The 23,856-nt window shown below is 44.8% G+C and overlaps 1 protein-coding gene across 4 annotated transcripts in view; it reads right to left on the bottom strand.

Moving 5' to 3' along the window:
- arhgap23a (Rho GTPase activating protein 23a) overlaps positions 1-23,856 on the bottom strand; it is a 56,781-nt gene that overhangs the window by 23,281 nt on the left and 9,644 nt on the right. For 3 of the 4 annotated variants that reach the window (XM_053442849.1, XM_053442850.1, XM_053442847.1), the window contains exons 2-5: positions 14,054-14,279; positions 5,185-5,388; positions 1,790-1,814; positions 1,312-1,404 (exon numbers count right to left, since the gene is read on the bottom strand). In XM_053442849.1, coding sequence (XP_053298824.1) covers positions 1,312-1,404; positions 1,790-1,814; positions 5,185-5,388; positions 14,054-14,279 — 548 coding nt within the window. The remainder of the gene's footprint in view (positions 1-1,311; positions 1,405-1,789; positions 1,815-5,184; positions 5,389-14,053; positions 14,280-23,856) is intronic. The other variant, XM_053442851.1, reaches the window with a different exon arrangement.

A 23,856-nucleotide genomic window follows, 5' to 3' on the forward strand; every position in this document is an offset into this window, starting at 1 on the left:
AAAGCAGGCGCCAAATCCTGACGTGTTCTGCCAAGAGACGCCAAGTGGAGTCTGACTTTACATTACATTTTTATTAGTAAACAATATCGGAAGTTAACATTAGACTCCGCCTCCTGCAGCAGCAGCCTCACTGGTGAGGAAACATCCACAATGCATTTCAAACTTTACCTTCGGGTATTATTTTATATTTAGTTTGTGATTGCGCACATTACGAAGCGTATTCACTGAATTAACCGACATGAGCAAGATTTAGTGGGTGAGTGATTATAAATGTCTGCTAATCCGTGCTTTCACCTAAATAATTTTAGCATATTTAAAAGCAAGTACTACTCAAGTTGAATAGTTAATGTGTTAATTAATGTGTATTATAGTCTTTTTATTTATACTTTTACTTAAGTAACATGTTTGAGTACTTCCTTGACTGCTGTCAATACATAGACTCAAGCAAATTCAAATTTCATATTATTGTTTTATGATTATTTATTATGATAAATAAGAATTATTAAAAGATAATTAAAAAAAACATTCCCTTATGGCAGTTGGGATTTGATCCAGCTGCTCCATCGGTGGCAAAGCATTCAACAAATGTTCTCTGTCATCTGTTCCGTGAGCTCAATCTAAAATAATTACTAATGCGATCAATTTGAAAATATCTTTCAATTCCTTATCAACGTGTTGCATGAATAACACAAAGCGTTGGTCCGTCTGGTAACTCTCTCAACCTCAGCTGCAGATGTGTGACCAACATTTTGAACTGTAGCCTCAGGAGGAACATTAGATAACGCATACAGTACGTGTTCAAGTCTCTGTGCATTCATGGGGATTTGCTGCAAGCTGAAACACATACACAGGGCTCAGAATGTGAGCGAGTGAGTGTGTGTTCGCAAATGTTCGGGCAGGTATGTGACTCTCTGGATGTGACTGCGTGCATTTAACCATGTTCAGTACTGGTTTGGTTTGTCGGAGCTGGTGGGAGTGGACTGCAGCTCAACTGATGCCGTGAGACGACAACAGGGAAACTTCCCATTCAAATGAACATGTAAATTTAAGTCGTCAAACTGGAATCTGTATTATACAACCAACACAGCTGTTTAAAGACTAAATCCTTATCTCTTTCGCAAACGGTCCAATATTTGTGCTGATAAGAACAGGTCTGTTTTTTTTAATCCTTGGCCGACCGCCCTCCCTGCATCCTTCATAACATCGTCCCTCTGTTTGTGTCTGCAACGTCACATGACCTCGGCTCTCTCACCAACTGATTTCCAACGCAAAACGCCAAGTTAATGCTCCTGCACCATGTGCTCCTCTTACCTGTGCATAAGCCCGCCTGGTGGGCCGGACCTTTCTCCCGCACGTTCTTCACAAATATGGTGTCCATCGGCTCCAGGCGACCTTTCTGATACCCTGAACGTGAACAAGACAGAGATGAATTATAAATCATGATTACAAAAATGCGGCATTGCTAAAAAAATAATAAAGACTGTGGTTTATAGATAAGCTTTAATAGTTGTTTGGATGACTTTCCTGGAATTGGAAATATATTAATACCTAACATTTATTCTCATTGTAGTGCTTATTAGTGTATAAAGTACAATAAGTGCACTTGGACTCCCTCTAGATGCAGTGCTGCATAACATCCTGTAGAGGGCAGAGAGAGGCTGCAGAGCAGAGGTGACAGGGGGGGGAAAAGCAGCTGCCAGCTCATTACATCATAGTTATCCCTGGGTACAGGCCTTCATTTGCTGCCTGATGAAATGATAACAGAAGGAGAGAGACGGAGGGAACTTACCCTTTCCATTTCCATTCTCCTCATCCTGCGAACGACAGAAAGAGAGAATCAGTGCTCAAGTTCAACTCAGACATATTTATTATATTATAGAAAACTGTTGTTGAAGCGTCTCTGTGTTGAACAGTGAAAATTTAATATATGACTGTAACCCTGTGTAACTGAAAAAAAAGTAAAGTAAATGAAGGTTGAGACAAATCTTTCCACATACATATACATTTACAGAATGTATGGTGATAAAAGAGCATGTGTCTGCTCTCCAGATCTAGAAAACATAGAAAGGGTATGCATTTTTTCAATCAACATAATATGGAACAAACCTTGATAACAAATCACATTGACACCCAGACTTCTCATATGTAAGATAACCCTTTATTAGTCCACTAAGGGGAATTGCCCCATGTCGAAGCAGCAAATTGGATTGGATTGACAATAACGTTTATTTTGACTTTTGACTTTGACTTGGGATGTTTGAGGTTTAGGGCAGCTGCATAATTTCATCCAAATATTTTTTTAGATATATTCCATTCAGTGAACATTCAGTTCCCTCTTCATTTACTGTGACCTAGTGACACATATATCGATGTTTACATCTCTGCAGGAATCTCACAAGTGTTACCTTTATAGAGAAACCAAGATTTATTCATTTTGAACAGGTCATTTTCGAGCAGGGGCCTATAAGAAAAGGCCAGATTTGAATGGGTCAAGACATAAAACTGAAGAAACTGACGCAGTGCAACGCTGTGTCTTCATATGTGGATTTAACTTTAAGCAATAAATAAAATCATCTACTTGAAAAACTTAATATCTACATTTTTATCAGTTACAAGTTTCACTGAATATCAATGACTTGTTCCCTGACATCCAACGTTTCTGACAGGCTCGTTGTTCAGAGTGTTGAATGTTGGAGAGCGAAACAGACTTTCAGGTTAGACCATGTGCAGGTGCTCATGACATCATGAGGCAAACACTTTACTGGGGAGGTTTGATAGATGCAGCCAGTCTGATCACCTCCACACACCCACACACACACACACAGAGAGACACACCCACACTTGGGCATACAAAGCTGAGTGGACAATTTGGGGTTAGGGGCATGTCGGACTGACGGCTGCCCGGCTGACGGCTGCCCGGCTTTATGCTGCGCTGAGTGGGCTCATTCCAGGCTCTGCAGACAATGGCGGGGGGTTTAGAGGCAGAGAAAGGATGGGCTGCAGACCTCAGAATGGAGCTCCGAGCTGCGGACACTCCACAACTGACCAGCCCTCCTCCGTCTGACCACATCCAGGACAGAGGAGGAGACGGTGAGAGGTGGACACAGGACACTGGACCTGGACCAAACACTTTACAAACCCCCGATTCAACATCTGAGGCCGCACATGTATAAACCTACACATTTCCTGACTCTAAATTTTTTTAATAAAATATGACAAAAATAATAAAGAGAGAAGGAATTGGAACATAAGAAAAACTATTTCTAAATGTACATTTTGGTAATTTATTAGATATTTGAGATGCAGGCCGGAAATGTGGGGAGTGAGCGAGCTTCAACCACTGGGTCCCTGTAATGTTAAAATGTATAATAGCATATTTTTACTTTCTTTCACATTACGATAAAAACCTTTTTTGACATTTTCTCTCTTTTCCAATGGACAGATCTTGGTGAAAAGAAATCAGACATATTTAGAGAACTGATGTCTGTGAATCTGGGAAATTTGGTGCAGCTTGATTGAATTTAAGCAGACTATCCTACTGTAAGTGAGAGCCATCCTAGTTGTATAAGGGCTTACGCCTTATTCTGAGCAGTCCTACGTTATAACATGTTTCACTGTGCAGTACCTTAAGACATTTTTATTTATATGAGGTTTATTCAATTGGAGCTGTGTAAACAGGTGCTTCTCATTGTGCAGATAGACAATGTAGTTATAGTGAAGACTAAAAAGTCGTACACATGTGTGACCCACTTCTCGGTCACTGAGCATTCTCAGTTGAGTAGACGATGGTTTATACGTGAAGCATCGCTCCTCCTTCTTTCCTCATCATCCTCATATTTGCATTTATTCAAAAAGCGACATACAAACGCAGGTACAATCCAATCCTCAGTGAATCCGAGAAGCTACAGAGAAAAGCAGTCCGGGGTTGTAAATAATATAAGACATAAGTCTATTGAAAACTATTTAACATTATTTATATACACATTATTTATTGTTGTTTTTATTTGTGTTTGTGAGCATGCAACCTCCCCACTTCTCAGATGGTCTTCAGACTTTAGACTTCTGCATTTTGTTTTCCTATTATGGTTATATTGCAATAAATTCCAACCAGTGAACCTGACAACCTTTGGATTCCTTTTTGGGATGTTTTGACTGCAAGTCTGGCAAACAGCCCCTCACTCTCCGTGTGGTAAAATAAAGGTCATTGGGACAAAAGGGGGTTACAGGTCAAACCAAGTCTTAAGATGTTTGGCCACTACTAACATTTTAATAATCTTATCATCTCTGAAGAGGCGGTTTTTGACGACAGACTCTGCTCTAACACAGCAGGAAAATGTGGATCCTTGATTTAGATGATAAACTTGAGGACCCCGGAGACTGTCGGGACCTGCAGACACCATGTAATGAGCTCCCAATTGGGTCATTCACCCTGTAGGCCTCAGATAATTGGACAATATGAGGGTAATTTGGGAGACTTCCACGAAGGCTCTCCGGATAAGAACGGCCAGCTCTGTGGCTGCGATTGTCCAAAAACACCACGTGACCCTCAAGGAAGAGTAGACGAGGACAGAACCGGGGACAGAGGGGCCAGCAGTGGGCCCATTGTCCGAGGGGCCTGCCTGGTACGGCCCAAGTGCCAGCGAGTGGTACCAGGCTAAGACAACAGATCTCATTCAATCTGTGCTCCTATCTGCAGCTGCTGCATGGTGGGGTGGTGGGGTAATAATAGATGCCTTGTTTCTGCCGGCTCACCCCATCCCAGCCTCCATATCCCTCAATTTCACATCTGGAGCCGTTTGCCCCCCACACCTCAAAGAGCTAAATAACCACTGGCTCACACTCAGGCTTGTTCCACGTCCCCAGAACAATCTTGAATTCTCCAGGGACTACAGCAAGGCTTCTGAGTGAAGAATTAGTAGAAACACTTTTCCTGTCAGGCAGACTGTGTTCGTCTAACACAAATAAAGAGCTTAAGTCTTTATTCCTTCCGCTAATCTTTTTGCTCCTTTTTAACAGCTTTAGTTTGGAAGTTTTGGAGTGTCATTAAGGACTTAATGACACTCCAAAACGCTCCACTTTTCCGCACAACTGTAAATGTTTAACACATTTAAACACTTTCTACAACTTCATAAAATGTGATTTCAGACCTTCTCAAACAGTTCTGTAAGCCCCTGCAGGTCTCACCTTGAGGTTGGTGTGCAGGGTGGACTCTGGAGGGTAAACGATGAAGTGGCGCAGCGTGAACCCAAAACCCTGGGAGTTCTTGCGGAGGACCAGCGTCCGGGGACCCTTCCAGCCCATGCCGACCCCCTCCCTTCCCGACCGGGTCGCCATCGGCGGCCGAGGGTTGTCACCGGCTGAGGAGAGACCATCCCTCCGACCCTTAGCCTTCGGAGATACAGAGAAAACAAATTTGGTGAGATTCAGGTCAGTTGAAGCACATTTTTGTGGTCTAATTGGTCCTTCACATTTCCAGATGGCGTGCACACGTGTACATGGGTGCACGTTTACAGATGTTGATAAATTAAGCATCTCCAAGTGTGCATGTGTGTGTTCCTAGGTTTTCAGCAAATCCTCTACGAATCCTCTGAGTTTTTCCAAAATTACCAACAACAATGAAACAGTATTTATGATTTTCAGACGTAAAACACTTTGTTTCTCTGGAGAAACCCAAAGTGACTCTATGGGGATCCAGTGACATTAGCTCTCGACTGCTTGCTACATTAGCAGCTTCCTCATGGAGTCCTGAATGTAGCTTAGAGCCAGGTCAGTCCTGCATGCCACCCATCCATTGAACAATACTCCACAAACACACCTGGGGGGTCCACTATCCCGTCTAGACTGGGCCACAGAGGCAGCAGGGAATGTGGGGATTTGGCCCAATTCGGACCACACTGACCGTGGTCTTATCAGAGAAGGTCCAGGGGAGAATCTGAACTCAGAGCTGAGAATAAAGGCAGATTTCCACCCGCTATCTAAATATCTCATCCCTGCTGCCGAGTAAATAAACCCGGTCGGCTCAGCTGACAGACACACGCTAGAACTATCATCCCCCTGCTGCCCCGGCAGCCCACATCTGTCAGTCAAACACAATCACCTGACCAAACAGGCGCGAGCGAGGAGGAGGAGGAGCAGAAAGAGGAGGAGGAGGAATCTTCATGTCAGCCCAGAGGTCACGCCTGCAGTGGTTTAGTTATCTTGTGCGACATGGTCACATTCAAACTTTTCTTGGCGAAACTGAACTCACTGAACTCCGTCCTGATGTCTTAAAGAGACAGATCATGAATGGAGACGACTTCGTGCTATAATCACCCACATGTCATCCCGACCCCGTCCATCAATCACTGAGCATTTAGCATTCACTACACAGGAGCGAGAGCATCTCACTTCCATATTTCTGACCAAATTATCACTGCGTGTTGACAAATGAGTAAATGTAGAGGTTAGTATGCAGATTTAATTCATAGGACTTTTAAATACGCTTTTTATTGCAATGCACCATGGAAGCAGCATAATTGTCATAGTCAGTGAATGGTTCATGGTATCTTTAAAGTAAAAATGCAAAAGACATCACTGGTTTCATCTTCTCTAATGTGAATTTTGGAGGGTTTTCTTAACCAGTGACATGTATACTCTATTTACTTCAGCTCTGGGACTCGACAGACCAAACAGCCATTAATAGTGGAAATAAGTGGAATATTTAATAGGATCCAGGAATTGTCATTCACTTTCTTACATTGTGAGATATGATACTTTTTAAAATATTCATTGTTTTCCCAGGGAATTATTCATGGGACTTCATAAAAAAATTAAAAAAACGCCACATAAGACTGTTATTATGGATTTTTTTCTTGATTAATCTTTCAGTTGTTTGGTCCTATAAATGTCAGACAAACGTTGAAACATGTGTTTCCAAAACAGCCTCATCAAATGTTTAGTTTTATCCCAAAACCAAATACATTCACTTTACTGTCATTATAGGAGCTAAGAAATATTCATATTGAAGAAGCTAAAATCTGTGAAATTGAACTTGTCCCATCGGTCATCAAAATAGTTGGCGACGATTAACCGATTCATCTTTGCAGCAAGGCATCAGACAGTCAGACAGATAACTGGGTTATGACCTCATAAGATCATGCTGTTGTACTTATCTCCTACACTATACATTCTGTTTTGGTTAAATGAGTCAAACATGAAATGCAGTGTAACAATCTGTTCGTTAATGTGGTTTACAGTAGTGGCCCAAAAGAAAACACGTCTAGACTACAAGCAGCTCAAGGAAAAACATGCAAACCCCACATTTCACTTCCTTCTACACACAAACACACACATGACCTGGCAGACTCCGTACATGGCCACACAACAAGAGGAAGTGGCAGGACTGGAGGCAGGAAGTGGGGTAGCGTTGCAGAGCGGGATAACCAGACGCTCCTGTAAATATAGCCTCTGTTGCTCTCCGCCATGGAGGCACTTCCACTGCTTCACTCCTCTTTCTCTTTCCTTCCATTCTCCTCCATTCACCTCTCCTCCCTTCTCCCAATTTAATGTAATGGAAATACGGATGTTCTGACATTTTACCGCACATTTCCCTCCTCCTCTACTTTCGTGTTCCGTCCCAGGAAAAAGAGACTAAAAATAAGTTTGAGTTTGAAAATGCAATGTTGGAGAAAACAGAGTAATTTTCTTTATGTGCAAAATACCTTTTTGGACAGTATTTCTTATTTTCAAAAGCATCAAAAGCACATTCCGTGTATACAGTACCAAGTGTTTATTTTGCGGACTGAGATACATAAATCTACGTGACACTAAAAGCCTGATCCTTCGTCTGGGAGTCTAAACAATGTAAAGTAACCCCAGCCATGTCTTTCAAAGCTCCGAGCAGTGAGGCCCATTATGTGGCATGAGAGCAGCATAAAGAAGTGCGTGAGGAAGACGGAGGAGTGTTCAGGGTGTCGATTTAAAACAATGAAGAATCAAAAAAAATTGTAAAAGTGAAAAATAAAAAGAGGATATGAAAGAGCAAGAGGGTGAATGGAGGAAGAGATGGGGTGAATTCCTCAGAGGGAGCGGTTTGGCTCGGACAAGTTGAAACACAGACACTGTAACTGGCAGCGGAGGGAGGGAGCAGAGAGAGAGTGAATGAGAGGAGAGGGATGAGGAGGACGAAGAGGTGGAGGAGGAGTATCGGGCTCCAGCGTGGAGACAGGCTCCAGCACGCCGGTTTCGACCACATGGCCCCTCCCAGCACTGAGAATACTAAACCCTGTGATTACCCAAAACACACGGGGTCTGACCGAGTCTGTGAGCCAGCACCGTTTCCCACTCGGCCGCTCTGGACTGTGTGGGATGTGCGTTTCTGCTCGGCCATTCTGCCCAGTTAACGTTTCCCCCCCTGACCCTAGAGAACCACCTCCGCCTGCCTGTCACCTTCATGCAACTGGTTTGTCAAACAAAACCAAAGAAAATGATCCAAACTTGCTGACATGCTCTGGCCAGTTGGACATTCAGTTAAACCAACAAGGCACTTGGAATTTTTTTCTGTGGTTTTGGGTCTAAACTTGACTTCCTACGGAGGCTCGAGACACGGACAAGGGGAAACCTCGCTCTTGTTTTGTTGAGAAAAGAAGACATTTGGTACATGCTGCCATTCCTCTGGGAATTTCTCCTGTTTAAGACGCTTTATGGATGAAATCTGTTAGTTAAGAGTTATAGTAGTTATAGAAGCTAATTACAATAAATCCGGGTGTCCTTCATGATAACACACACACACACAAAGCCCTGAGGGATCTCATTACCACCTGTGGGTGTAATTAAACACATGCAAATACAACCCACTGGAAACAAATGAATATGCAAGACAGCTTGAGAGGACACACGACTGTTTCCCGCTTTGAGTGGTGAAGTGGAGTATTCTGACACACGCACACGCTCATACACACAAAGCAGCAGGCTCTTCCCTGTGGTTATTCCTCCTTTTGATCTCAATTAAGGAGCATATCATTGAGATGCATGAATGAAAAGACAAAAGACGAGTGGCTCAAGCAGAGGGAAGAATATCCAGTGTTAGAAATGTAAATCTTTCACAGCCTCAGTTGTAAAGTTGACAGCCAACCTACAGTTAAAACGGATTTTCTCTATGTGTGGCTGCTCTATAGGACATGATTCTGCAGTTATAATCATCAGTGTACTTTTTATGAAGCACACACACACTCCTCTCCTCACTCCATCCAGGGGTAAAGCAGTACAGAGGAATGCAGCGGTGGCTGGGGGGGGGGAGTCCGGCTCCTGCTAAAACCCCAGCAGGGTAGAACAATAATGCTCCTCTAAACAGCTGAGAGCTGCAACCTGTTTGAAAAGTGGAGCTTTACGGCCGTTACAAATGCTGACGAGCCTTTAATCCCGACGGCCGTAGCTGTCTGCGCCCGCAGCCCTGAGCCGAGTTGCCAAGAGGGGGAGTGGGAGAGAGGGGGGGGGGGGGCGGCGACCAGTCGAACCACACTCGTCCTGATAGCTCCTGGACTCACCGGCCACTCGGATGGAGCGCTCCGCCGCCGCTGCAGGTCTAAATGCATCCTACGTGAGGCGAAGGAGATCCATAACATCCAGCTGTAACACCCGAACTGAAAAGTCCCCAACCTGCTGTCGAGCAGCACGTACAGTTCAAACAATGTACATCCCTCTGCACTTTACATAACAAGACATTTTATCAACCATGCGTGTGGACCTGTGTGTGTGTGTGTGTGCGTGTGTGTGTGTTTGCACGCAGCTCTGTGTCAACATCAATATAGTGTGTGTGTTCAAAAACCAGTCCAACCCCATTGTCAGTTCAACAAGGCCAACAGGTGATGATGCAATGATGGTTAAACAGGGTTTTCTACTATAAGAGCAAAACATATTGTACTCTCCCTTTGTTTAACTGAAACCTGCCGCGCTGACAACGATGCCTACAAAATATTTCATACATGTGAGTCATCTTGGCTACTCTGGTTTAAATCCGAGCCCGAGGAGGAGGAGGAGAAGTTTCAGAATAACTTTTACAGGATGACTTGGGAGCTCAGTGGGCAGAGTAAATCTGGATGGGGACTTTTTATCCTCTTGCTTTTGCTTTTAAGAGGAAAAAGTGCCACAAAAAAACGTATCACATGATGGATGGTGCCATCAACGACCAAATTCCTCCACTTTTTCCCACTGTGTCGTCCTCTGTCATGAATTAAACAGATTCTGGCTTCTGAGGAGCTTCTTTTCTGTGAGATTTGATTCAAGGAATTTTAGCTGTGAGGGTATTTTCCTGCAGGAAAACGAAAAACTGGGAAAAGATCCAGGCCGATACTGCTCTCCAACTTCAACGCATTCACAGCACAAAGAAATCATCCACGTGATGAAGCCTCACAGAGACTGAGAGAAAAAGGTTTCAGGATGCAGAGGTGAGCGAGTACCGACGCAGACTTTGCATCATCAGCAGGAGAGGCTGACATCTTTTCTCATCACTTCCAATGAACCTTTCGCTGACACATCTCAGTCCCGTGGAATAAACAGCGTACAGTGTGTGTTTGCCCCAGCTGTGTCCATACAGCCTCCTCCCCCCACACACACACACTCACATTCCCGATTGTGGTGTGTTTTTCTTTAACTGTGTCAGTGAGTTGCGGGGGGGGGGGGGGGGGTTGGCCCTGTTAGGAATCAGGAAATAAAAAATAAAAAAGAGGGAAGTAATATTCCACAGAAACGCTCAGAGTACAGTGAGATTGTGTCGGGGGAGCGATGCCCTGAATACTGAGGGCATCTGGGGGGGGGGGGGGGGGGGGGGGCTCCAACGACACCTCGCTAAAAGTGGCACTTACTTTCGTGGCCTCTTCCTCCTTCATGTATCTCCAGCCGCTAATTAGAAACCCCTCAGAGGAAGGAACAGGGCCCATGTGCCCCATGTACAGGAATACACGTGTCAATGAAGTAGCAGATAAAAATGGATGGTAGTGTAGTCGACCTCAGCTTCAATACACATGCACAGTGGCTTAAGAAATTCACCCCATGCATCTTTTTAGAGAAGTGTAAATCTGAGTATGACTTAAAGCATAAATCATCATCAGTACCAAGAAAATAGTGTGAGCTCGATGAGGAATTTGTCTTTGAATAAATTACATGAGGAGTAATTCAACAAGCTATTTAACTTCTACTTAAAAAAAATATATACAGGCCTAACTAGAATGTCAGGCAGTCCATTTAAATTCAATTAAGCCACACCAAATTCCACATACTCATATTTATCGATCCTCTAAATGTAAATCTGGCAAGAGGGTAAAAGAAGATCCTGGATCTGCACCAAAATTCAATGGGTTGTTTCTTGACCTACACCACATACTTCCACCAAATGTCATGCTGCTCTGTCCGGTAGTTTTTTGTGTCATCCTGTTTACAGTAATGCTAAGTCCCGAAAACATAACCTGTGATTTCTGTCTGTGTGGGAGGCTGTTTGCCACAAGCCACGGTTTCCATGCCTTTGTCAAACTTCGGCTCAAAGTCAAATCTGCCAAACAATCTCAAACCAAAAAGCCGCATGTAAAAGGTGTAATATTCCTAATTTGGAGTTCAAACGGCGATAATCTAATCCTGCATCTTCAGACAACGTGACCTCAAAGCGTTTGCTGGAATTTAGAGGCTGCCAGCACCAAACTGAGACACCCTGAAGGCAACACGACCGTCAGCAGGGAAACAACTGAACGGTTAAAGGAATCTGTCAACAGCTGGGTGGTTAACACACTTCAAACAATGGCTACAGTTACATGGATGCTTGATGTTGACGTGTGTGACTGACAAATCCAGCACACAGCGGTTTCTGCACAGTTTATCACTCTCACTTCTTCCACAGCGATAAATCTGAATAATTTCAGTGTGTAAATGCAGCAGGATTTAGCTGCTTAGTGATTATTGGCTGATCGATTGATTGATTGATTAGTAGTTTGGCAGAAACCCAATGATGGTGTTCCAAGATGCATCATGTAGAACACATTTGTAGATCCCTGCTTCTCCAGTGTGCGCATTTGCTGCATTCTAATAAAACCTGACACCCTTGATGAATTGATTTGAACTTGTATAATAAGCATTTGTAAAAGGATTCATTGACCTATGGACACATAAACTGAGCTCTCAGCCTTATTTTCGGACATATTATAAAATAGAAAATAAATGTACTTTCCATTTCCTCCTAAGTACATGAATCAACGAGTCAAGCCTTGGACTAGGGGTCTCGGACTCCATTTCCGACCACTAGACGAAGATGAGTGACATCTCCTTACCCTGGGCTGAAGAGAGCTTTTTCTGGGCCCAGTAGCCATAACGGGTGGTGGGGACGGCGGTGGCACAGGGCCTGTGGTGCCGCGCAGAACCGCCAGCCAGATGCAGCGAGGTTCGGGGGAGCTGCAGTCTACCCCCACCGGGTTCTGGAAGCTCCAGTCAGACCCGACCGGTGCAGGGCAAGGGAGCATAGCAGCGGGCATCGGGGCGCAGGGTTTGCTCAGATCTGCATGCCTCTCTGTCCACATGGGCTGCTCACACACACACACTCAGGTAACCACACGCAGTCTCAGACGCAGAAATATTGAAGGTACAATCAAGCCAAATGGGGGAGATGGGTGGGTGGTTCTAGAGCAGCTTCCTCTGGGATCCTCCGGTCATTGACTCAAGCGTCTGTGTGTTCCATCTCATGGCTCCAGGCCATCGCCGTTACCGGAAAGTTTAATCCCACAAGTTCCATATCACAGCCTGTCACTCCTGACCTCCGAGAGTCGGACTCTGAACACACACTCGCTCTCCAAGGGGGTTCAGTCCGGAGGAACCAGAAGGCAGGGTCCTGGGCAGCAGATGGAGGAGCGTGTGTGGCGCTGGGATCAGAGGTAGGTCTGGTTTCACTACAGACACACACAGAGAACAACTGACAGCGTCCCTCCCGTCGGTGTCCGGTGATGTTCTGCATACAAAGCCACTCTGTCCACCCCCAAAACTGTCCCAGAGGGCTGGATCCTCTGACTCTCCTCCCTCCCACTGTGCTTGCTTTCGCTCTCTCTCTCTCTCTCTCTACCTCTCTCTCTCTCTACACCTCTCTACCTCTCTCTCTCTCTACCTCTACACCTCTCTACCTCTCTACCTCTCTCTCTCTACCTCTAGTGCCAAACAAATCCCTTCATCTCGCTCTCATCTCGGTCCCAAGGTCTTTCTCCCGGCAAGCATTGGACATCTCATCCCTCCCTCTGTCTCTCCTTTTTTCTCTTTTGCTTTCTCTTCCCTCCTTGTTTTTGTTACTCTACCCTTCTCCAAACAACCGCTCACTGCCTCCGCATGAACTGGTCGACGTCGGGTTTGAGGTGTCGTGGGGTGGCGCCCGGCATCAGCAGTTAACAGTCCAGATGGAGATGTCCCCTGTCGCCTGCTGCTGATAGGCTCAGTCCATTGTAGTCTCTGCGTGAAGAGGAAGGCTGGTGGCTGCACATGTGCTGCATGTGTGTGTGTGTGTGTGTGTCTGTGTGTGTAGGAGACACAAACACAGTGAGAAAAGCTGTGATCCCGGCGCTTAACTCCACAAAATCCAGCCCTGCCTCTGCCGTTCCCCCCACCACCCCTCCAGTCAGAGGGAGGGGGGGGCAAACAACAAAAAAAAGAGAGAAAGAGAGAAAGAGGCCAATTTCCAGCACAAAAGAGAAAAGAAAACATTTGCCTTGCTGCTCTGTTCGCCGTTTCCCTGCCTGTCTTTTTTGCTTAAGAGGGGAAAATACAGAGGAGGGAAGATGATAATGAGAGGACAAACTGGAACAAGCCGGGGGAGAGAGAGAAGGAGCGCTCTCAAAATAAAACGGCTGCTACTGGATGTCAACATGATCTCGGTATCAAAACTGTACTCCCTCACACTTTTTCTCACACACACACACACTCATTTTCCCAGGATTCAGCCCTGTGACATCCGAACACCACGCCACTAAATCACCCAGGTAGGCGACCCCCCCCCCCCCCCCCCCCCCCCCCCCACCCCACCGTCCGGTCGCCCACACGGCAGAGTTCTCACCAAACAGCCAGGTGTCCAGGATACACGGGAGAGCGGCAGACAGGTGACCATGTTGTTGCCGACGACTTTTCCCTCCAGTGCTCGTCGCCGTTGGGAAGAAAAACTCAGCACATCCGTTACCAGTGAGGTTAGACTGGTTTCACCTGCCGCACGGCGAGGACAAGTATCAACTCGACCGGCCGACATCCTCACAGAGACCGTACCCTCTGGATATGCTGCGCTTTGCCTACAACAACAAACACTGCAGGCTTGAATAGATGCTACTCATAAAGAGTGATTTATGGGGTGAGCCTTCATTTTATGAACTGGTCTGATTTTCTTACTATTTCTTGTTTATAGGAAAAGCGTTTTGTCTCAGAGAACAAATTATTATATCAACAAATTATTATATCAACAAATACTAATACTATTTAAACACACAATAGGTAATTTCGGCTGTTAAGGGTCAATTCAAATAGTAAAAAAACAAAACAAGCAGAGTGGGATTATGGGAGTTGTTGTCTCCATCACCATTGCTGATGAAAATCGACCTGACACCATTCAGGTGTCAATCAGGTTCATGGATGAGGTAAGGTTTAAGACGTTTTATTCGCGTCACGCAGCAAACAGCAATGAAAAGTCGTGATCCATCACAAGTGAAAAATACAAACAGAGGAAGAATAAAACAACCGACTGGCTCTCTGGTCAGCAGCAACGTTTTCTCCCTTCATCATACGTCGCTAGCCCCTGAAGTTATAGCAGAGACGGGCAAAACCACAAGTTAAGCAGAAGTGAGGCAATTAAAATAAGTCCCCAAAAAAAACGCTATGTTACCTTGAAAAAATGTGGATATTTCTCTGGGTTTGAAGATGGTTGGAAACATTTTAGATAGTGAAGTCAACAAACTATATAACATAGGTCTAGTTGTTTAGACATTGAAGAATTGTTATACACATATATATATACACATCTGTGAAATTAGTTATTTGTCTAAGAAAACACCAACAACTCTGCAGGCTCCCGTCAAAACTGACCTTACACGTCCCACCATGCAGCTCGGTAGTGTACTTCTCATTAGCGCCTCCTGCCTGGTTAATGCCTGTCCATTCAAAGCTTCATGTTCTCACTTTCTAACTCAGGCTTTTCAATTAAGAGTAAGCTAGCCACATCACTAGGGTTTTGTCTGTTCAGACTTTGGAGAGCCTGCTCAGTGTAAATACTGCTGCCCAAGGCGTAAAAATCTAAAACTGCGGAAATGACATTTTTTTCCTTAAGATTATCAACAAAATATGAGCGTGTTTCCCGGCAGAGACGACGTGTTTAAATGTTGTTACAACAGCTCTTATATGATGAAACAATGCTGTAGTGCCAAAACTTTTAAAAGGTACATGTGATTTATAGCTCTATGAATTAAACTTCACATTGGTGGTAGTTCTCTCTGAATTAAAAAGTTGCACAATATCGCTTTAAAAGACCTTTTTTGTAAAAATAACTAACTAAATTCAGCTGGATCTAACGGCTGCTTCATCCCTGATTGAAATAAATAGAGTCAGGTCACACTTTCACTAATACACACACACAGCATTTACGTGTGAACGCAAAAGCTGTTCTTCCCGTGCACGCACGCTCACACAAACACACGCCACATGTCTCACTGAGTCACAGCTGAGTATAAATACACTCGACTGTGTAATTAGGGCTCTTCATAAAGTCAGAAGACTGGGGCTGTGGGGGGTTTCTCTTCTCTCTGCGGTTCAGACCAGGGCTTTGGGTCCGACACACCGCCAGGCGGAACCGCCCTGCGGTGAGACGAGCGGATCACCGGTGGGCACAGGATGATGAGGAGGAGGGGAGGTCCTATTCTTCTCCGGGGGGGGAGAAGATGTGAAAGTAAAAGACCACACCCGTGTGAAGCCGTGAGCAGATCACAGGCCGTCAGTGCAGAGAACAGCAGCTGGATCACAGAGTTTAATATCTGAAACTACAAACACTCACGGTGGCAGCGCTGATCTGAGCAGGGATTTCATATCACAATTTTTCACAATAACAGTTGGTTTTGGCAAGGAGGGCAGCAGCGGTGCCTAATTTGGAAACAAAAGGTCTCTGTCTGTCCAGCTCTCCCCGCTTTCTCCTTTTTCATGAACGATGGAGACATTTACAAATAAAAGGAGGACGAGCGTGAAGAGGGGCAAAAGACGAGAGGTGGAGCAAAAAGGGAAATGAACAAAAACGGCTTTGAGTTACAGTTTACATGGAGGACAAACGGTCACACATGAGGAGCTGTGACAATAGCAGCCCTCCTACCAGTGACCCACGCTGTCGACTGGTAGGCTGAAGCATGCCCAAGCAGGCAGGCGGCTGCACTTCCATGTGGGCCTTATTGCACCTCATCAAAGCATACCTCTGTTATCTGACCGTTTGATTCCTGAGTAAACGTGCTGCACCCTCGAGAGGCCGCAGACAGCGTATTAGCAAATTGTTTTATCACAACCTGACATCACGAGGTTCCTGATGTCAGGAAACCAAAGGCCCGACACGCGCCGCTAATCTCGGAGGAGCGATGCCTCGTTGCCTCCTGTCCGGGCCCCTCTGCGCTCTGGTAACAAACACGAGTGGAAAGTGAAAAGGGGCGAGGGAGGGAACGAGGGAGGTACTGCAGGATATAGCAGAGCACGGTCGTCGGCGTAACGGACAGATTAGTTTGGTGATGTGTTTTTAATCCCCTTCATACTCATAACACGACCGCAGGCCAACAGATTATCACACAGAGGCCTCCCCTCCTTTTTTCCACTGTTGCTGCTTCGCAAGACAAAACAAAGTTTTTCTCCTTTGTGCCACAGCCGCACATTAACACACAGAGCGGCGAGGAGGAGACGGAGGCTGAGGCCGGGCAGGAAAATACACAGGAAGCAGAAGAGTGAAGAGCTTCAAACTGATGAGGGAGATTTTCATTGGCGTGTCACAAACAAACCGGGCTGCAGACACAACCATGGCTTGTTTTTTTTGTCTCCTCTAAACACAGCCTGAGAAAAGGCACAGATAGGGTCAGTGCAGGACACGCTGGGTTGGATACTCTCCGTAAAACTCCTTCAGACTGAAAGAAAACAGCCAAGAGCGAGCTGATCAACTCCAGAAGATGAAGTCTGGAAACTCCTGAGTAGAAGTGTCCTCAGCTCAGAGTGTGAATCCTGTCCCCTGCTGGTAACAGCAACACGACACGGCCCTGCGGCGTGCCGAGTTTTCATGTGCTGCAGCAGCGGCCACGTGAATTATCTGTCATCACGCTGCCGCTTTATATGAAAAGTGATGCAAGATCAACCACAAAAATATGCCGGCTACACAGCGGTGGTTAGAAGCCCCCCCCCCAAAAAAAAACGGGTTTGCAAGAGAGGCAGAGAGATGAGTAATGGGACAGAAAATAATGAAAAACAGACCTTTTCATGCTTAGTTTCACATATTTTGCAGCTTTTTATGGAATACTGGATGTTAGAATGAAAATGAAACTATTTGTGAGGGTAAGACAAACTCATGGGGATCCAACCGATGTAGATATTATTTCATTTTAAAAGCAAGCAAGCTATAAAACGAGAATGGGTTTCATTGAGTTTTAATGCCAATATGAAAAACTCATGAATATAAAAAACTTTTTTCAAAGTTGACTAAACTATTCAATTCATCAGTTACACGAATAACTAAATAAAATGCAGAGTCAGAAGAAATTTCCTGGTTTGAAAAGCCACAATAATCTATCTAATATTCAGACATTTCAATGTTCAACTCTTTTCTTCTTTTGTTCTTTAAAATGTTTGACTCCCATTGGGAAACCTCTGCTGTCCAGTGATAGAGTCCATCTCTCCGTCTAGACCAGACATTACCAGTTATCTGTCAGAGTGGATTCTACAAAAGCAGACGCTGAGGTGCAAAAGGCCGCAGTTGTTATAAGCAGGTTAATTTTAACTTTAATCTCCGGTAAACCCCCCCCCCCCCGTGCCACAGAACCTATAGGCCTGTTTGACTGCATTGATGGTGTAGTGAGGAGCCGGCGGCCACTAGAGGGCAGCTACAACTCAAGAGTCTGCCGGCAGAAGGGGGGGGGGGGGGGGGGGTAAAGCTCAGAGGGCACTGGGACACAGAGCTAAGGGTGGAGACTCAGGGTGCAGCCGCCTATGGTATAACTGAAGAGTATTTAATGCAGTGGCTGGCATTAGGACATGTATACGTGTGTGTGTGTGTGTGTGTGTGTGTGTGTGTGTGTGCAGGGGGAGTGAGTGCACAACATCGACCTGGAGGCTGTTATCTGCTCTCTTGCGTCAGGTACTAATGGAAAACATCAGAGTCAGTGGGGGGGGCTCAGCGAGGTCACACCTGTCGTGGGCTCTGAGGCGGAAACACCCTCGAGAAGTCCAGAGACGAGAGCAGGTGCAGGAGGAGGAAACGTGCGAGGGTCAGGCCGTCCCATCAGCCCACAGCTGAGGGACGCTGGGTGGTCCCTAACCCCCTTGCTCCCTCCCTCCCTCCCACTCTCCACCTCTACCCCCCGCCCCCTCCCTCCCCGACTGACTGGCCAAGACTGACACAGCAATAACAACAACAACGACAATGCACGGCTCTCTCCTGCAGACTGGAGGATTAAAGCTGTTTCAAGCACCCCACCTGACCATGTGCTCCTCCAGTGGAAAGTTAACAACATTATGTATGCATTCTTTACATGTGCCTGCTAACATGTGTGCGAGTGTTACATTGCAACCACATGAGGTCAGAACATGTGAGCCGGCTCAGCATGGAAACACTTAGCTGGACCCAAACAATTGGAAACATACATTCACTTTTTCATCCAGCTTGACGTCACCGACTTCATAAATCCAAGACACTGATTTCTATACTACACAGCTTTCAAAAAAATCCCTAGAGCTGCAGCCAGTGAATAATTTCATGATAAAAATCAGATAAGGATATTTGTAGATTAGGATATTTGTAGATTAATCAAGCGATTGTTTGGTCAGTAAATAACAACATTTCTCTCAATTTCTCTACAAAGAAAATGAAATCCTCAAAAATTATGTTTGCTTGTGTGATCATTAGTGTCAAATCCGAGATGATATATTTATTTTAACGTAAAGTTTTTAAGGTTCTTTCTAAGTTTACTTTAACCAGATATGAGAAGCTGAAACTAGTGAATTTGTTTTTTTTCCACTATTTTCCTTGTAACTATTTGTTTCAGCTCAATGAAGCTGTATGTTCTTACAACCCATCTGTTGAGCACACACACACTGCAAAGATAATAGATTAGAAAATTGATAATAAAATGAATCTTATTTTTTTTGTTCTAGCTTTTCAGATGTGAGATGGTGCTTTATTTAATCTTTGTAAATGAACCATATAATTCCATGACAACAGGGCGAATTCGCTGTCCTGATGAAGGTCACATGATGTGATCAAAAGCTCCAGAACAACTACGAAATGGATTTTGAGTTCTAAAGGTTTTGTCAAACGTAATCTGAAGATGTCACCTTGCACTTTGAGATTTGATAATAATCTCTAATTATTTAATGACATTTAAATAAAAACTGGCAGATGAAGTGAGGATTTCCAGATGATTTTCCATCTCCACATTAAGTATCCACTGCATGTTGAATCAAACAAACTGCACACAAGAGACACAGCAGCACCATTTTATTCATGTTTTTGGCCGACTCGAGATTCAGATCATGTCCGTCATGCTACATGTGCCACAAGGGAATGTGAGACACTGGAGTCAGCCCTCCAGCCCTTTAGCCATCCGTATAGGCAAAAAACATCTGTGTTCTGGCTTTTAAAATTGGAGATTCGGGTGCTGTATATTAAATATCTATTAGAAATCTGCAAAATCAAGCTAACTCCACAACAACTGGGCCATCTCCCTCTGCTGATGATCACATAATATGACCAAAAGCCCCAGAATAAGCTACTAAATGGACTTTGCTATTCAAAACAAAATTTGATGTCATCTAAACACTAACTGATTCATTCATAAATCTCCTTAAGTGATGACGAAAGTATTTTTTCCATCCCCCATCTATAAATAACCACATAAAGAGACACAACAGCAAGTCGTTTGGGAAATTTAACACGAAAAATGTTATTGGCCAACTGGGGATTCTGAATGTGTCCATCTCGTTACAAGGGCCCCAAGGGAACGTGGGATACATGAGTCAGCCCTCCAACCAGCCATGCATCTGCGGAGGCAAAAAGAAAGATCTAGAGAGGTGAGGGGGGTTCACAGATGTTGGAAAGCGAACACCAGGGAGGAGGGGTCAACTTAGTGAGGATAGAAAATGAGGGCAGCGAGTGATTTAAAGCAGAAACAATAGGAAAGAAGTTGGAGGGAGCAGATGGTGAAGAGAGAGGAGGAAGAGGAGGAAGAGGAGCTTTTATACATTTCAGCTGCTTGACACATATTTACTTGCAGTCGCTCCAGTTACCTCCGATACATCTCCTCTCTGCCTCTCTATCATCTGTGACTGGGATTCTTCGACTCTGTGAATTTAGTGCAACAAACTGATGCCGACGGACTCGAGTGCATGGCCGAGAACACATTAGCACACATACGCTGCCATGAGTGCGGCTCCACATTCAGGGAAGTCTTGGCATGTTAATGAATTATTAATTAGACTTGTGTTCGTGTTCGTGTTCATGTGTGTGTGTGTGTGTGTGTGTGTGTGTGTGTGTGTGTGTGTGTGTGTGTGTGTGTGTGTGTGTGTGTGTGTGTGTGTTGGAGTTGCATCTGTTGTATGTATGAGATATTTGACCCTGTTTTATAAAGCTCTGCAAAGTTTTATCGTCCATGACATACGTGATCCAACTGTAAACATGTGTGTGTGTGTGTGTGTCTGAAAGAGAAAGAGCGAGAGAGAACGAGAGAGAGAGAGAGAGAGAAACCCACAGCTAAACCCATTTCCCAGAACACTAAGTGGAGGGATGCTGCTCCCATTCAACCTCATTAGCAGGGAGTTTCTTCAGCTTTATGTTCAGGTCACAAAATTGCAAAGAATCTGAATCTTTTAGAATTATGAACATTTGTCTGCATTACACACAATGTTCCCATGTTTATCGTCCAGTTGCAACTGTTGTTTGTTATGGTTCTATCAGATATCTGCCTCCGAGGCTTCTGCACCCACCACAGCAGCAACATGTCTTTATGTAAACAACACAAGCTCTTGTTATAATCCAAGATATCCCTCTGGTTTAAAAAAAGAAAAAAGTAGTTTCCAAAATGAAGTGTTTACAGCACAAGCAACCGTGAGGAACAGAAGGAAACATCTCCAAACACGAACGGATCAACACCCAAACTACAGCACGACCAAATACTGGATTTTTGAGGTTGATACTGAGGTGGAGTTTTCTGCTAAATCGAGAACATCTTGCACGACTTGTTCGACCGCTGCAGGAGCCAAAATTGTTCGGTGGCCACACTCGAAGGTGGGGTACAAAAGAAAAAAGAAAAAAAGGCGGGCATCGTAGAGAGGGAGGGGACGTGATAATTGTTCAAACTTGGGGAGGATGGCACATGTTTTCAAACACAGGGGGAATGAAATAGAGGTAGAGAGAAAAGTCCACTGAGCAATCACGATGTAAAGTGGGCGTCAAATCAGAGGCGGCTTGATGATACGGGGCGCCTCCAATGTTCTGAGACCGAAAAGCCTATTTGAACATGCTAAACATAATTTAATTAGGTAATGATAGGTTACTCATACAATGCACCTGATATGATTCAATAGAAATGGTTTTAAAATTGTATTTGGTTATTTTCTGTTGAAATTCATATACTTCCTGGTGCAGGATGCCAGCCTAATGGAAGGGAATGTGGGTCCTTAAACCTTCGGCAAACATTGGACCTGATGCTGCTCTTTTAATTGGTTGTTGGAGACTTGCCACAGGAGGCAGCTCTCTGCGCCCCGGACACTTTTATCTACAGCGAATAGGTATTGATTTTTTCTTTTTTAATCAAATGTGATTGGGCGACTCTTATCTCCGTCTCAGGTTCATCCACCGACACTGAGTCACTTCCGCTGCGAGCTGACGGGCACTTCAAGTGGAACTACGGCAAATCCGGTAATTCACAAAAAAAAAAAGAAGAGAGAGCTTTACAGATTCAGCAGCCGGCAAGTGATGAGCACCGGCTTAAACCAGGGGCTTCCCCCATTCTTGCTATGAGAAACAGAGTTAACTTACTGGATGTGGTTTGAGTAATGTCTTTTATTGCTTCCCCTGTTTGCTGCCGGCACAGAGGTGCTGTGGACAACGACGTGGGTGAGAGACCTAAAACGTCTGACTGAAAAATTTGCAAACGGCAGGAAAGTTGCCACAGTCACTTAGACACGATGAGGCTGCATTTTTGAAGCAGGCTTAGCATTGCTCAGCAGCTCGATGAAGGCTACAGGATTGAAATATTGTGTGTTGTGTTGTTTTTGTTGAGTCTGGCTTCAGTTGCCAATGCACGGGTCTTTGTTGAGTGTCAGCCGCCCTGCACTGATACCACTACATGTTAAATAAGATAACAGCAGCTATATTTGCTATTGTTATATTTTCACAAGGGGTTAATAAGAAATGATTCTCAACAACCAACGTCAACAACTGCAGACTTGTTCCAGCTTCTCCATTTTGACACCCGTCTTCATCATCATCATCATCATCAACTCATCACCCCTCACCTCAGTTGGACAGTTGCCACGTGAACCAAGAAGGTGCAAAAAGAACAAACCCTGCAGGGAGACAGGTTTGAGGGCAGAGCCATTCACGATCAATACATGTGGAAAATTGGTTTTCACAGCTGATTTTTCTGAGCATGTAGCTTCAGGTCCGAACTCTCTCACGTAGAAAACCAGTTGGCACCTTTAGGATTATTTATAGACATGTTTGATTTTACAGCTGGAATGAAAACTGTATGTTTTCTTTAGAGTGTCTATCAAACCCTTCTCCACTTCCTTCCACTATCTGGAAATTAAGAAAACATATCCTGGCTTCCACTTGCGCTTAGGGAGTCATTTAGAGCATAAGTCTGCAGTCAACCAATCGTAATTAAGTCTCAGCTGTCAATCAAGACGTCTCCCCGCAAAAATACACACTTATATACACATCAGAATTGCATAAGATAACAAAAAGCTTGCTGACATCTAATTTTTATTTTGGTCCATGTCTCATGTACTAACATGAAGGAGGTGGGATTTATGACCTGTAATGCAGCCAGCCACCAGGGGGCGATCGAAATGCTTTGGCTTCACTTTTAGGCAGCCGTCATGTTTATATACAGTCGCTCAAAGATATGAGAGGTCACCAACAACAAACACTGAGACAAATGTGCTCCAGTTAAAGGTGCCATATCCTCTCAGGGTTTCTATCCCTGAGCCGTCGCCCGCTCTCACACTCGACCGCCACATCTCATCTCGCCGTTTGTGAGTGTCACCATGACACGGCGGCTGTGTTCTGCCAGGTAAGCTCCCAGATGTACTTTCTCTTGAATAGATAAATCCGTCTCCTGACGTGTATGTGTGTATGTGTACCATACAGTATATACCCTCAGGGCCAATGACGACATCTGGCAAAGAGCTAACTCGTCTCTCCTCGCACTGTACCCCCAAAACACCCCCCCCCCCCCCCCCCCCTTCTCTGTACTGACCACAACCGCTGGGAGCAATCAGAGCTTCATGACTGAGCTCCGCTGCTCCCCCCCGTTTTTTTCATGCCTCTTGCTCTTTTCTTCTCTTTCTCTCCTGGTTGTTTTCAGGAGCAGGCCTCGGCAGCAGGAAAAACCACAGGGCTCCAGCCGGCCTCTAAACTCTCTCTCC

This window comes from Pleuronectes platessa, chromosome 16, assembly GCF_947347685.1.
Source record: "Pleuronectes platessa chromosome 16, fPlePla1.1, whole genome shotgun sequence".
Classification (NCBI taxonomy): domain Eukaryota; kingdom Metazoa; phylum Chordata; class Actinopteri; order Pleuronectiformes; family Pleuronectidae; genus Pleuronectes; species Pleuronectes platessa.